The sequence below is a fragment of the Pelodiscus sinensis genome, chromosome 4, assembly GCF_049634645.1.
Source record: "Pelodiscus sinensis isolate JC-2024 chromosome 4, ASM4963464v1, whole genome shotgun sequence".
Classification (NCBI taxonomy): Eukaryota; Metazoa; Chordata; order Testudines; family Trionychidae; genus Pelodiscus; species Pelodiscus sinensis.
In genome coordinates this window covers 87,942,059-87,958,016 of record NC_134714.1, presented here as the reverse complement: position 1 = coordinate 87,958,016, position 15,958 = coordinate 87,942,059, and the positions used below count along the sequence as shown (strand labels likewise).

Genomic DNA, 15,958 nt, shown 5'->3' with positions numbered 1-15,958 from the left:
AGATAGTAATAAAGAATAATTATAAGTAATATAAGTATACATTTATAAACTCCCCCTTGTTGGTATACACATAATAGCTTGTCAGGTAGAGTGTACAAAAAGACTTGGCTTACTAAAGCAACGCTAACTAGAACCACAGCTTTGTAAGTGAAAGCAAGAATGTAATAGCCACCACTCACATTCATATCTGTAGCTGAAGGAAAGCATCTACTAGAAGGCCGCGGTTTAATCGTTGCCACTCTTGAGTCCATAGTTACATTGTCTGCAATTCTGGATGGCTTGGAAACTGGTACAATTTCATCCACTTTATCTGTAACATAAAAGTATTCACTAAAATAAATATAATTTGTCCTAAGACTGAAAAATCTAAATATTGCAAGGTCAAAGGAAGAGTTTTACTTTTCAAAAAAATGCAAAGAAAAAGGGTGGCTTTTTTTTTTGGCATTTTAACAAGGCAATGCTTGAGCATCAAAAGTCGTGCAAGCCGAGCACTTATTTATTGCTGCTGCGTAACATGCATGCTTTAGTTTTAAGCCTGCATGCATTTAATGTTTACTTAGTGTGACTCGAAAAACAATCCTCTTCTTCAAACCTTCAAAATGTGAAGGGAGAATATCTATATAGAAACGGAAAGAAGACCTTTAGAGATAAGGAACCCATAGAGCACTGTTTCACATAGCGATAAGCAGACAGTACCTAGTCACCAGAATTTTAGTGATATTTTGGACAATAACAAGTAATTCAAAAGTGCTCTTTTTGTCTATTCTTCAGTAATTACTTTCTAATCTATTCATCATGTCAGTCTATTAGACAAGATAACTTGGCATTATTGGAAAATGCTCTCTCTCTCTCTCTCTCTCTCTCTCTCGTTAAACTTAAAATTTGCTTTATATTAATTTTGGTTAAAACAATCATTTATTTATGGTCAGAAATGGGCCCAAGAGGTAAAGCTCCAGTCTAGATCAGAACTTTTCCAACAAACAGTTGTTCATAACTGGGATTTTGATTCAGCATGCTATGTAGTGACAGGAACCATCTGTGAGTTCCCTTAAAATTCAGGCGTGTTCTGAATCACTATCTTCAATTGTGATTTCCAACTAAATGCAGCAGTAATACTATTTTTAAACACTAAGATAATGCCTTAAATCCAAGGATTTCAAAGCACTATGCTATCAACCAAAGGCTTACAGCTCCTTTACGAGATATTGGAAAACTGAGGCACAGAATAGTCTTAATTACTTGCCTAAAGCCACTGAGTGATTTAGTCGCTGAATTTGGACTAGAATCCAAACTTATGTTCTAACCAAGAGTCTTCCTCACTGCCCCTTTCAACCTATCTTTTGTTCCTGTGAACTCTCAAACTGCAAACTGGCACTATATGTACAACCCACAGACTGGAAGTTATTCTAAGTTAGGATGGCATTTTTCTATTTAATTTCTCTAAATCACTAGGGCACCAGTCACACAACCTATGAGTATTCATAGAAGTAATGCACTAGAATCAATTAGAAGTGATTCTTTAGCCTAGCTGCTCTTCTTGTCTTAGGCTTCCAGAAATGAAATTTTCCAAGGATTAGTCAAGCCAAACCTTATTTTTCAGGAGTTAAGTATGGTATATCTGTATCTCAAAAGGTTTATTAATTTTGTTTAAAGAGGAAAAAAAAGACTAGTTCCTTAGGTCATTACTGACTTAAAAACAGCTGTCCAGTGGTCTAGAGGTGATACCACTATGCAAAGTATCAGATTTGAGCTTGATCCCTCATGGGAAAGCAGCCACACTAAGACTGTGGGAAGGGACAGGAAGTAGGAAGAGGAAGCGTGATTTGTCTCTCCCTAAACAGAGGCTCTGGCAGAAATGGAGGAACTACATTCAGCCTTCTCTGGTTGGGAAGACTTATTCTGGGAGAAGAGACTTTTGGAGCACTGGATGACGGTGAGAGCAGGAGAAGAACAGCTGCTAGAATCATTAAGTTGAACATGGTAGGTGGTTAGCTAACTCAGAAGTGTTATCATCTGCTTTCCACTGGAATTAGTATTACATTTTTTGTTTATTTCTTTTTGCATAATAGACCATCCAGGGGAAGGCGAGAAAAAAAACCCACACGCTTAAAACCTTCACAGGCAAATAAACATTTTTTAAAAAATACATTCCATATGGTCTTAACAATAATGCAAACTGTGCAGTTTTCAGAAGAAAATACTTATAACCTTCTGATGGACAAAAGGTATCAGAATTAGATGGATTTAGCCTTTAGCATTTGAACTACACAGAAAAAAATAAGGTTAGGTTGCAGAAGTTTAGGTGTCGCAACAAGGGCATGAGAATTTCGTATTACATCTCTCTTGCCCTTTATATGATCTTAAAAGACCAAACGCTTGTTATTGGGATCCAGAGAAAAGGGTTTTGGGGGACTGAAGCCCTTAATCACCCAAAATCTGTAAACAACAAATATACCATATAAAAACATATTCCCTTTTTATTTTGAACAGACACAATCATAACACCTATTCAGACAACATAAAAACTACAGGGAAAGAGTGATGAGGCTATGACAGACACTTGAAAAGCATGGAAATATTCATTTCGGGGATGAAACATACATACCCTCCAACTGTACTGATTTTGCAAGACAATACTGGAAGACAGATCTTCGTATTTGATCTGACCATAATATCAGTTTGTACAGATTTTCTACAAAAATCTGACATTACTACCACATCAGCTTGTGGGAAACTTTATTCTTTGTGATTTTATAGCTTTAATGTTGTCAGCTCCTCAGTCCTTCTCACCCTATAGCTGCTCCCATTCAAATTGTACTTGGTTCCTTTCCAGTCCTAGCTGAGAACAGCTGAAGCAAGTTGGAGTAGGGATGGAGAAGTTGATATGATTATGTTGTTTTGCGCAAAAAAAAAAAAAAAGAAAAAAAAAGAAAAAAAGTTTTTAGGGGCATCTTGCACCTAGCAGTGGTTTTAACTGCAGTACAGGCAGTGTTGCTAATGCTGCCCAACTTGTTCTTTTGCACTGCTGTCTGTGATCAGAGCACAAATATAAAACAGTAGAATGGCATTTTAAAACTACCAGAAAAATTTTGAAGCTTCCAAAGCAGCTAGGGTATACATGGGGTGGAGTAAAAGTAACCCAAAATGGTAGCAGCTACATGGCGGGTCCTGTAGAATACATCAGATTCTTAATATATGGCCCCCACATTCCACCACACTTTTAAAGTGACAGCACTATGTAAATAAATACATTTTCATTATATTATTAGATATGTGTTACCTAGGTAAAGAGTCAACTAGCCTTTCGTTGACTTCTATATAATTCCATTACAAACTCATCCAAAAGAAATAAAAAGTAGATATTTAGGGCAAAATTTTCAAAGCACAGTGCGCTTAAAATAGGTTAGTCACATCCACAGTAGTAGTGTGCAAAACATGTTTGCACCAGTTATGGATTTTCAAAAGGCGGCACATCGGAAACTTTTTGTCAGGTCTGCTAGTGGACTTCTCCTCCCCCCCTCATTTTTTATGTTTGTACATATTTTTATAATATGTATTCTTGCACTAGTAAGAGGAGCTCTCACATGATGATATTGGAAATGTATTTATTTATGAGGCTACCTATATAAACAATGTTAACAAAACAAAGTTTAGAAGAGGCACAGATGGGGCGGGGCGCAAATGAAATGCAGGTGCAAGAATTTACACCTGGCATGAGTGGTGTGTGGGTGACATGGCCAAGAAAGTAGACCCAAATGGAATTCTTAAAGGGTGAGAGCCTGCATGCAGCTGGTCATAGAAGAAATATTTTGAACTAAAAAATGTATCCTGCAACATGCCTACACAAGGGGGGCAAGCCCCACCAGGGGTATTTCATCATTAACTCAGTCATTTAGCAAAGTGCAGCCACAAGCAAACAAACTGTTTTGCGGAGCAGTCTGTGGCTGGTTTGTATAGTCGTAAAATGTTTCCTGCTCGCATTTTGACCAACTTCAGTTTCAAAGAAGGGGAAAGGGAAGAGGAGTGTCCATTGGCTCAGTTGCCAGAGCACAGCCCAAATGCATCCATAGAACTGGGGTTTTAGGCCAAAGATTAATGCCCGACATTTGTCAGAGGAGAAATTCAGCAAGTTTGACAGACTGTCCTGAACTTTAATAAAAACTTACATGGGTATCTGGCGAGTCAGATATAGGTGCCATGCTATACCTGTGATAATTACAGACACCACTGCTCAAGGGAATCCTGAAAACTGGAACCTTTCAGATGACCACAAGGATATCACAAGTATAAGCCAGTCTGATGCCTCTGCATGCATGCAGCAATTTTTGAGAGCCACTATATTAAATTTCCCCGAGAGAGGCAGCACCAAACAGTCATAAAATAATTTTATTCCAAAGTGTATTTTCTGTATGTCCTGTGTGCTACTGATCACACCTATGTTCTGCTGAGAACACCCTCCCCTCAGGTAATTTGATGGCTTAAGGGGATGAGAAGGAGGTTCATTCTATCAGTGAGAAGGTCATTTGTGATGCAGAAGTTTTAATTACAGAGGTAGTAGCACAGTGCCCAACAGCATTTCATGACTTACATTCTCAGGAGGTCTGGCTGCTAGGTTTATGTTTAAATTAAAATCTATGATATTATAAGGGATGGTCTCCCCTAAATAATACATTTTTTGTGTGTGTGGAAGAAAATGGTACTTATCCCACAAAGACATGGCTAATGACTCCTGTTCCAAATCCCCTGACTCTCTCAGAGGAAAATTATTATGCTGCCCACCCATCAAGCCACCAGATGCATCAAAGAAGGAACTCTGAAAATGAGAGTCGGGTGCCTAAGTGGCACATTATTGTACAGGCCCCACAATATAATCCTGGCAAGACTGCATATTACCCAACGTAGCCAAGAGCTGTGGATTAGCTCCACCTGAAGGGCTAGAGATTGACCTTGTCAGACCCACAGAGGATAAGAATGATCACGATCCAAAAAGGCACTTACAGGCTAACCCCAACACCTCAGGCCAGCATGCCAGAAACACCAGGCAAAGACTGATTGAACACAGTTTCTGAGGCTAGTATTGCCAAGACCTGTATACTTACCACCAAGTCCATAATGCTTGCTCAGAAGGGGTGGGGATAACGGAGAAAAAAAACTCAAACAGCTGCCTCAAGAAATGACTTGTATTTGTAAGAAAAGCAATGAATGCCTGGCACAGTGTAAAAAAATGCTCTCATGAGGCTAAAGTGAAAGAACGGAGGCAAATGTTCTTTAAATACCAGCAGCACACATTGTTAACAATGCAAATATAAACTACAAAATGTTAGACTAATCTAGTCAGCCAGAATACAATGTTTAGCCAAATGTATAAATGGTTGAGTTATGCCACTCATGGCCTTATGGCTAAGAATTAAAAGGACAGGCACATTAAAAAAAAAAAAAAACCCTAAAAATCCCATAATTAGTGTGACTATTTTTTCTTCCCTCCCCCTTTTGCCTGGCGTATAGGCATGGGCAACGAGGCCCTCTCAGTTATGGCTCTCTGCAGCCGGCCACTGCGACGCGGCACAGTGGCCTGTGGTGGTTCTCGAGAGACACTTGTTCCTTGATCCCCTGGTAAATATACAGTGGAGGCTGCCACTGCATCCTCACCAGTCCACGTTGAGGCACTGGTTAACTCAACATGGGGGGTGGCTCTTTGGGAGATACGCGTTTCAAGGACCTGCGTCCTTGGCTGTTTGAGGAAAGCTAAAATCTCAGACAGGTAGTTATGGATGGCTCTTGTGGATGTAGCCACAATGCCTAGCTGCAGCTCCATGCGGCCCATGGACTGTGACATGAGACCCATGGACTGTGCATGCTCCCTCTTGATATTTTCCAGCAGCTGCACAATCCTACTGTTGGTTTCCATCAACAGCCTTTCCCCCTCTGTTAGGTGGGGCTGCCCTCTCCAACCCTGATCCCTAGTGACAGGCTGAACACCATGGTGCTCTTCATTCATTTCATCATTTCCCTCCTCCTCAGGAGAGTCACTTTCAAACTGAGGAGTCCTACTGAGTGACTGATCCCCAGGAGACGGTATGTCCATTGTACACTCTGGAGTCCGCTCTGGTGTTTGAAATCCTTCAAAATCTTCCCCAACGTTGCTGTGCGTTTCAGACGACGACAATGGCCACTGCCAACTCTCTGTTGTTCTGGCTGGTGAATCTTCATCGGAAGCAGGCTCTGAGGATTCCTGTTCTTGTTCAGGCGTGGAGGGTGAGCTCGCTCTCTGACGTCTGGGTTGCCCCGAACATCCAGGAACCTCCCCATCTTGCTCCCCAGTGACATCTGGCAATCAAATAGAGGAGCAACAACCACTGTATCTGAGGCCAGGAAGATGGAGGAATCTACATGCATTGGACAACACATAGAAAGAAGCCAATTGGGAAACCACAGTGTTTGTGTTTGGGCAAATAGAAGGCCAGACTAAAGTCTAGTGGCTGAACTGGGTATGTGGCAGTTGAAGTTACTAACCACTTTATACAAGTGCATGCTGTCCTGCACCCATAACACACACAACTGTGCTGCATCCCATGGCATAACTACCAATACACCTCATTGTGATTGTGACAGGAAGTGTCAGTGAACCTCTCAAAAAGCTCACCTATGAATTGCAGTGGTGTCACAGTCAGAAATCCCTGTGATGAGCTCAGGGTCAATTGTCCAAATGAGTCTCCTGTGGTGTCAGATGTGCGCCACCACTGGTCTGTGTGGTAGCCCTTTGCTGTTCTGAAGCACTGCTGGCTATCTTCTCTTTTGTCCGACGTTTCACATCAGCCCACCACCCCTAGTGTTTGGGTTCCCCCCCTCTCCCCGCCAATCATTGCTGTAGAGCAACTGTGGTTGCCAACAGCATTTATCCTGTGAGCAATGGCCTCCCGAGCCTTATCTTTTCTGCATGCATGATTTTCCTCACGGCTTTCTCCAAACAGTATGCGAGATCCTATTTGAAGACATTGCTCACTAGGATTTTTTCCTCCCCAACCCGGATTTTTCCCTCATGTAAGATAAACTTCATTTTGTTCTCTCTTGGCTGTGTCTTCCCTTGCCTGAGGACAGTTGGTGGAAATGTGGGTGCAAGCGCTTCCCTGTGCACAATGTAATATGGAAGGAGGGGAGATTGATTATGCCATTCAAGAGGACATTGCAAATGTATTTAATCTAAATCCACCCACATATAAAAATATACTCCCACCAGCTAAAAATGACTAGACTTTTTGCACACACTCTCATTACAGTATGATCTGCTCAACACCATTTCTGACTGCATTTGTGGCTGGAACCCTCACCCTTTTCATGCTTGAGACAAACAAGTAATGAGCCTATCATGTTTTGGGGAGACAATTTGATTATAAGCAATTTGTCTGAGTCTGTTCAGCTAATTCAATAATTCAGCCCTAAGAGCCTGTATTTTTCACTTTCAGGCAAAGAAATATGTGGAAACTCCAGTGTAAGACTGTCACATCTAAGTAACAGCAGCTCCTGATCATCACTGACTGTTTGTTCTGTATTGTTGGAGCTAGGATGTGAGGAATGCTAATTCCATGTCATATCCATGACCTGGCACCTCAGTCTAGAAAAATGTTTTACTTTGACTAAATTTTGCTCTAAATTTTGCACACCATATGCTGCTCTTAAGAACTTCATCCAGAGTTGTGTATTTCTCTCTGATGAGTGCTTCTCAGCTCAGGTTAAAATTTCATTCATTTTTGTTAATAGATTTATTGTTTGTTAAGGAATTTATAGGTGATTTTATTTATATATATATATATTTGTTCTTGATTTGTAGAGACCTAAGGATCCTTCCTCAGAGCCCCAAAGATCCTTTAATGAGTATATTTATACATTAATCCAACTGTCTAGGTTATCATTAGGGTCATCATCATTCATTGAGGGCCTTGGGTATTTTATTTATCTAAAGGGTAACTTACAGATAATTATTTAATTTTGGTTCATTCTTATGCTGGATATTATTTGTCAATTTAAGTCACCACTTTAAAGTATTCACATTGTGTCTGATTGGACTGTCCAGTTGCATGTTTTATGGAAAGTGAGGATGAGATTGTATTTGTAAAAACGTATGAGCTCCTTATGGAAATGAATATTAGGGACAAGTTGTCATGCAGTCATTGGCTGTTCCACTGCATAAACATTTTGAAAGGGACTTAGACATTATTACTCTGTAACATGCATTGCTTTTGCAACTCTTTTTTCCTAAGACAGCCACACCTTTATTTCCAAATATCTTTAATCATCTACAGTGTAGGACCATGAAATTAATTCTCAAAACTTATAGGGTAGACATGCATAAACAGGGGACCTCTTTTCTTAACCACACAAAGCAAACACGCATTCCAGTTAATCTGTATGGGATCAGAGAGATAAAGGTAATATATATATCTCAGTTGTGCGAGCAGTCATACAAAATATATAATTCTTTTGATAGCATCAGAAAGTTCCCCATATTTGAATACTTCATTCTCCTGACAAACACTTTGAACAGAGCCCACCTAACAATGGTACATAATAGAACTTACTCAAATAATAAAGAGCAAAAACGAAAATAAAAAAAAACAGTCCTAATTTGTGAATGCTTTTGTCAACATCACTTAGTTTAGTTTGATTGGTTGGAGGAAGGGGGGCGGGGGGAGAGATTAGTTTTGTTGTTCTATATGAAAGTATCCGTAACCCTGGAAGGTTTCACAAATTTTAGCACAAGTGGTAATTTATCTAAAAATGGAATTATGAAAGTTTACAAATTGTCATTCTCCTATTTAAATATTTTCTGTCCCCAAGACATGGAGCTAGAATGGTATCATCTGGCATGGGTGACCAATCACAAAAATGACAAATATTCCAAGCAAATATTTTGTGACTAATAAGCTGATAGATAGTTATTAAACCTATTGGCAAATACTTATGCACAATGCATACATTCACAGATACTAGGATAGGTTTGCTAACTGGTGACTAATGAAAAAGGGACTAAATTAATAACTTATATTGTTCATAAAAAGAGTTTGATCAACTCAAGTAACTGTTTTCCATAATGTTTATTAAATATTGGCATGGGAACATGGGAGCATTACAGGCATAGCTTTACACATACTTTTATTGATCGCAGGTCAATCATGGGAACCTTAGCTCAGAGTCAAGAATGGTATCAGTTTCTGCCCAAGAAATCCTTTCCTTGATGACTAAAGATCACCTGATAAATTCAGACTGGAACTTAATATAATGGCACCAGTTGCTATACTGAACTGGGGAAGTGATGTGTCAACAGTCATAGCGGCAATGGAAAATCTGATTTGCTTAGAAACTGTACTGTTCAGCTGACCAAATGGCTCCCTGCCCTGACAAATGGTGACAGCAGGATTAAAACCAAACCAACTGCCCTGGTCTACACTAGGGAGTTATTTCAAAATAACAAGTGGCGTGTCCACACTGCCAAGTCTGTTATTTGAAATTAACAGGCTAGTTGTTTCCAAATAATAACTTCTGCTTTCCATGAGAAATAATGCTTATTTCAAAATAGCAGTAGCATGGACGCTCCACTGCTGCTATTTTGAAATAACTACTCCCCAGAGTCATTCAAAGTAATTACTCCCCAGTGCTTCAAAATAATTTCCTAGTGTAGAATGTCCACTGTTACCTGAACTAAACTAACTACCTACCTCAACCCTACCTCCTGACAATGGGCTGACTCTTCACGAGCAACAGTAAATATGCCAAGTTATTGGTACAATAGAGACCATAAACATTTAACAAAATATGAAATAGTAAATCAGTGTTGTTCTTAATTGACAAAGAAATGTCGTTTTAAAAGAAGTTTTAACCATAGTGGGCACCACTACAATGACAATGGCAAAGGGAAGGGAGAGGAACTGCCCGGACTCCCTGTGACCTCAATGATAATTTGCATTCAATCAAGCAATGCCTGTACCACATAATCCAGCTTGGTAGCCTATTTGTTCATAATGGTACATAAGACAGCATAGTTGAATGCTAGGCTTACATTTCTCACAAAGTCATTTTATTTTCTGGCTGCATACACATACCTCAATGAGTGAAGCAACAAGTTTTGATGGTCTCAGAAATTGTGGACTCATTCCATGTCCCTGATCTCACCGTGCTCTGACACAGTGAGACTTTAGCCATGGCCCAATTTGTCCAGTAGAAAAATAGCAGAGGAATATGCACATGGTGACTGAGGGGGAGACTAAGGAGTTGGGGGCCCATTGCTCTTTTAAATTTAATGTTTGGTCACAGAGTAAGTACCTGTTTTCCAAAAATCACATCTGTGAGGCACTTTCACATCTGTGGAGGATAGCTTCTGCTTCAGCCTGTTGATTCTACTGCATTTATCAACACACCTGTCTGTTTTTTTAAGATGGCCCATGTATAGAAACTAACAAGTTGGTATGAGAGTCCCCTGTTTCTCTGGCAAAAAATAGGCCTGACTGATTATGTGATCACAGTACTGACACTTGCATGTACCTGTTGCAATCAATCAGTCTTTTCTGGAAAGAAAACTTTCTGGACCTTATGCAATGTTTGTAACTTCTTTGGATGGTCAAAGTGACATATATGTCATCTCTCTGTTGCCTGTGTTCTTCTACTCCTTGCCCTGTACATAAACTACATATTCTCAATGATGCAGGCAGGACATCTATTAAATAGTGCCTGGAGGCAGGAGTACACCAAGTCTCTGGAAGCATGGATAAAGTCATGGTGTTGGTATACTGCTTTGTCGTGCTGGATCATTGCACTATGAAAGTCGTTGTCACACTTGCATGGTAACAGTCCTTCCAATTTGCCAGTAAATGTATTTAGGATGCTGGAGATGGTTTCCGTTGCATTTTGTCATTTGTAATCCGAAGAAAGCTGTAAGGCCTCCCCTGCTGTAGTGACAGCAGACCAACATAGAAGCCAAGAACAGAGCCTAGGCTACACTGGGCACTGGATAGCAGGCAGAGGTTATGGACAGCAGACGTATTTATTCAATTTTTGTTCATTGGAGTATATGTGAGAGACTTAAGCCTGTCTGTGCCTTACCTACCACTTGGCCTGGCAGTGGATCCCTCCCCTGAAGTGTGCTGCTCTTTAAGAATCCCTCCTTTTCATATCCCACAATTTCTTTTTCACCTCTGCTACTGGATCATTGCCATTTCCAATATCTTTAGTTTCCCCCACAAATGGAGCTGGACTTGAGGTGTGGGGCAGCGTCAACCTGCTGACAGGTCTGTGGAGATGTTCCTTGGGCACAACAAATGTAGCCAGGAGCTCCACAACAGCTTTAATACAGTTGAGGCGCTTTCTGGGACCTGCTACTGCTGTTCTGAACCTGGGCTTTTGCCTGTATCTTCATCATACGTCCTGTTGCATGTGCATTTTTCGAACAGTTTAGGTACTAAGGTGATAGATGCCTTGTAAATACCTAAGATAGATACAGACAGAAACTGTGCCAGGCACAATCAATTACACAAAACTTATGTGGTTTCACTGATACTTTTTATCATCTAAAATCAACCACATTCAAAGACTTTGCATTTTTCTTTTGAAAAATGATGGTCATGCAGTGTATCTATTCCTCCCCGCACTTTCACACTTTTGAAAACTTAGCCCTTTCTGTATTTAACACACAGTCTTGATTCACTGCCTCATCTACATGCAAGATGCAAAGTTCATCTCAGTTTCACTGTTTTCGCTAGCATAAACAATGAATGCTTCCTGTTTTCTTGTCATGAATCTGCAAAAAACCACTTATTTATCTATGTCAAATGGTGATGGGCATATCTACTCCCTCCGTGGAACATTTAGATGTAGCTAGAGTGTACCGGAATTAAAGATATACTCAGTTATATACAGGTATTGGGATGCATGTGTATTTTTAAAATCTGTTTCTCAACAGTGTGCAAGTATTGTCCAAAATGAACAGCTTTTGTATGGCGTTTCAGAGGGGTATCTGTGTTAGTCTGTAATTTTAAAAACAATGAGCAGTTCTGTGGCACTTTAGAAAATATAGTTATTTTGGTTTATGGAGAAATTTCATTGATTCATTTGAAATCAGAAGTGAATAAAAATCAGGTATGTGAAGTACAGTGGGTTCAAGCCAATGTTCCCTGTAATCTTTTCCATCCATGTGTGGAATAAATTATTTTATGTGCACCGAGGCACGTGTGAATTGCACCACCAATAGAAATGAAAAGCCCATATGTGCACATTCTGCTAATCAGCTGGGTGGCATTTCCATCTCTCTGGAGTGGATACACAAATGCAACGCTTACAGGAACATTGGTCTAGGCCAACGTTTACAAACTTGCATGCCTAAAATTAATTAAGCAGATAGCCTGCAGACATGTTGCATATCTTGTAGACATTCATCACCTCTGAAAAAGAGTTCAGGCCACTCACTTTGCAGGTATCTGAAGTTAGATTTACAAGACTATATTTAGGCAGACATGCTGGAAACTGTTGGCTTAAGTATATATATATATATCTCAAAAGAAGAAAATTTAGCAAGGAAGACTGAAGCAAGCTGTTTAGTGCACTGCATGATACCACAGAAATGTGCAAAACCCTGGTTCTGAAACATCATCCTGAATGGTAAAATCTGATCCAAATTTGTAACTTGGGACTCTCTCTTGTGATAAGAAAGCAATATGAGCAATCAAAATGTGCCAAATAATTTCTTTTAAAATAGAAGAATAAAAGTAATTCTGTGGTTTTAAAACATTTAATAGATTGAAATTAGAGGCTTTACAGTTACTTTTAAAAAAAGATACCAGTGCCAAATATAATAATAATAATAATAATAAAATATTTGCAGTTTTCCACTCAAAGTTAGACCAATGTTCATAGATAACATAATTTCAGTTGCTCCCATGCTGGAGAATTTGCCATAATGGCATATATATTAACAAGAACCATCTGGACCACCAGTTTGCAAGATGCTCTATGTGGATACATGGCTCCACTCAAAACAACCACTTGCAGGATCCCACCCAGTTACAATGTCAGATTCAAACATTTATCCTGGTGCAAATATTATGCAGGGAAAAAAAAAAAAAAAACTTCAGTGGGTATGAAAAGGAGAAAGTAATCTGGGCTTTTACAACATCGTTCTGAATAAGCTACAATTTCTGAACAGCATGAAAGTAAAAACAAACCATTTAAAAAAAGGTTTCCTTTTAAGAAAATTGGCGAGAAATACACTTTATGTGGTTTGGGATACCTTACATGGAAGACCAAGAAAGAGAGAGAATATCTAAAAATAAGCTATTAGAACATAAAAACTGGTTGCTGGTAACAATAGATCAATTAAACACATAAATCAATCACCTTAATACCTATAAATATCAAAACATGATTCACAAGAGCATTTGGCATTTATCTATTCACACGAAAGAAGAATCTAGGTTATTTGTCCCAGAAAGCTTATATGTTCAGTTGTGACAGTGTTTTCACTGCAGTGCATATAGATCATGTTTGCATATTAGGAACATATCAGACCCTTATAAGAAAATTCTAAGAGAGGCAGACATGAACAAGTGCTATTTTTGGTGTGTTAAAATTCTTATAGGCCCAATTTTCAAACACCATCTCTTCAACAGTAGGTCCAAAAACAAGTAAGCAGAGGCATTTAAAATGTGCCCAACGTCTTAAAATTCAACCTACCTTACAAGGAGTTTCCTGCCTTGTAAGAGGAATGGTCAGTGTGTACTGAAATCCTGTATGCAAAACAAAAACAAGAACAGAAAATAAAAATAAAAAAAATTCCCATCCTGCAAACCAGGTGGGATTTTAAGGACTGAGAACAGAAAATGGTATTTGAATATCCTGTTTAAGAGAGAGCATTTGAAAACTGGGCTCTCATGGGAAAAAAAGAAAAAGAAAAAAAATATGACAAAAAAAAGTAGTTATTTTTGCAGTCATTTTCCGTGAGACATGTGCTCTCTTTTCATACCAAGGAAAGAAAAAGCAAACCACCACAAGATAGCAAAAACATTTATTTTAATTTTTTTAAAAGAAGTTAATAAACATGGAATAATGAACTATTACAGAAGGGAAATGGCAAGAAAAAAGGGTTATTTTTTGTTTGTTTGTTTGGTGAGATGAGGGAGACAGTTGTTCATCCCCCTGTTCCTGCAAGAGAGAGAGAACATATTTTAAAAAATCGAAAAAACTTTTCTGTTTATGCAGTTGTGTCACATTGTAAACATCACTGTCTTTTTTTTACTGCCCATAAAGAACCCATTCCTGTGAACCCAGTATTACATATAATTATTCATAAGAATTCTCTACTCTCCGATTCCAGAACATCCTCACTCACATGCCCCCAAATAGGTTTTCTTTGCACACTTACAATTTGTTTTCCAGTTTCTCCCTCACGGTTGTCTTATTTGGATGGTGAGGAAACCTCTTTCACTTGCTGTTCTATGGCAAAGAAAAACAATTAAATACAGTCCCTGTTATGAAAGGACTCCATATTTAGGAATAATCAGATGAATGGGGTTTCAAGTAATGAAATTCAGAATAGTAATACTAATTGCAATTGATAGCTGTATGTTGAATTCATTTCTATTTTCTACCGCCAACCTTTTCAAGAATCTTTAGGGGGTAGCTGAGTTAGTCTGTACAGGATAAACTTAAACAACTAATAATCTGGTAGCACTTTATGGACTAACAAAATATGTAGATGGTACTATGAGCTTTCGTGGGCACAGCCCACTTCTTCAGATAACCGGAAGAAGTGGGCTGTGCCCGCGAAAGCTCATGATACCATCTACATGTTTTGTTAGTCTAAAAAGTGCTACCAGACCATTTGTTGTTTTTTAAGTTTTTCAAGAATGACAGTTTTATATGCCTAACTTTCAGAGGTATCTAGCACTCACTGTTTACCTACTAACTACTGATGAAATTGTCAGAGTTCCTAAAAAGTCAGACTCAATGCATTTACAACTGGGCACCCAAAATTATGGATACTTGAAAATGTAAGCTAAGGCTTTTCTTTTCCCAATACTCTTAACTCTAAATACCTTTTTTATTGCATATTTAAAACAGAGATGGCAAATGTATGGGCCAGATTCTATTCTCTGCTACACTGGTGTGAATCCACAGTAAATTCTCTGAAGTAAAAAAAAAAAGTCTTAGCTACCTCAGTATAAATGAAGATGAGTATCTAGAATCATAAGAAAATCTAAATTCTGTCCTCAAAAACCATTACTGCGTGTCCTCGTAATGGTAACAATTCAAAAATTCATTATCACTATTTGTGATTGTGTTATCAATTAACATGGACCATAAGTAACAAAAATACATTACTTACAAGAGCATTCTAGAGGTACTCTTCAGTAAACCTGGAGCTCCAGTGCCTTTTTTTCTTTTCTTTCAATAGAGTCTCTGGAAAACCTTCTTCCTATTTACAACCACTGTTGGTAGCAGAAGTTAAAGGGAGTTGCAGAAGTAGTGTTGTTGCTATTTTATTTCTGCAGATATAGCTCGATCATTATTTCACCATGTTGAAACAAAATGGTTTCTGAATCCTGTGCCTTCTGTGCATGATTTCATCAAACACAGAGTATCTTTTTTTGTTTCAACCTTTATATTATAGCATTCACACATGTATTTGCTCTGTGAATTCATTGTTTCAGATGTCATTAAGCCATGCCACCTTTGAAACAATGGGCAACAGGAATGGGATGGAGTATGAATGTTTGTTGGATGACAGAGCCAATAATATTCATTTTGAATGCTATTAACTGATTTTTTCCTAAATAAATACTGTACTATTACTTGATGCCAGATACAGAATAGACCTCTGTGCTGCAGATTATTATATACCTGCAAGATTGTACCAGCATCTAATCTGAGAGATTTCTACATCTATCTTTGATATTTATACCTTAAACCCAATAGG

The 15,958-nt window shown here is 38.7% G+C and overlaps 1 protein-coding gene across 12 annotated transcripts in view; it reads right to left on the bottom strand.

Annotated features, from left to right (window-relative positions):
• The window catches only part of SHANK2 (SH3 and multiple ankyrin repeat domains 2), a 690,873-nt gene that overhangs the window by 30,155 nt on the left and 644,760 nt on the right, over positions 1-15,958 (bottom strand). For all 12 annotated transcript variants that reach the window (XM_075927697.1, XM_075927699.1, XM_075927698.1 and 9 more), the window contains one exon: positions 180-310. In XM_075927697.1, the coding sequence (XP_075783812.1) occupies positions 180-310 (131 nt within the window). The remainder of the gene's footprint in view (positions 1-179; positions 311-15,958) is intronic.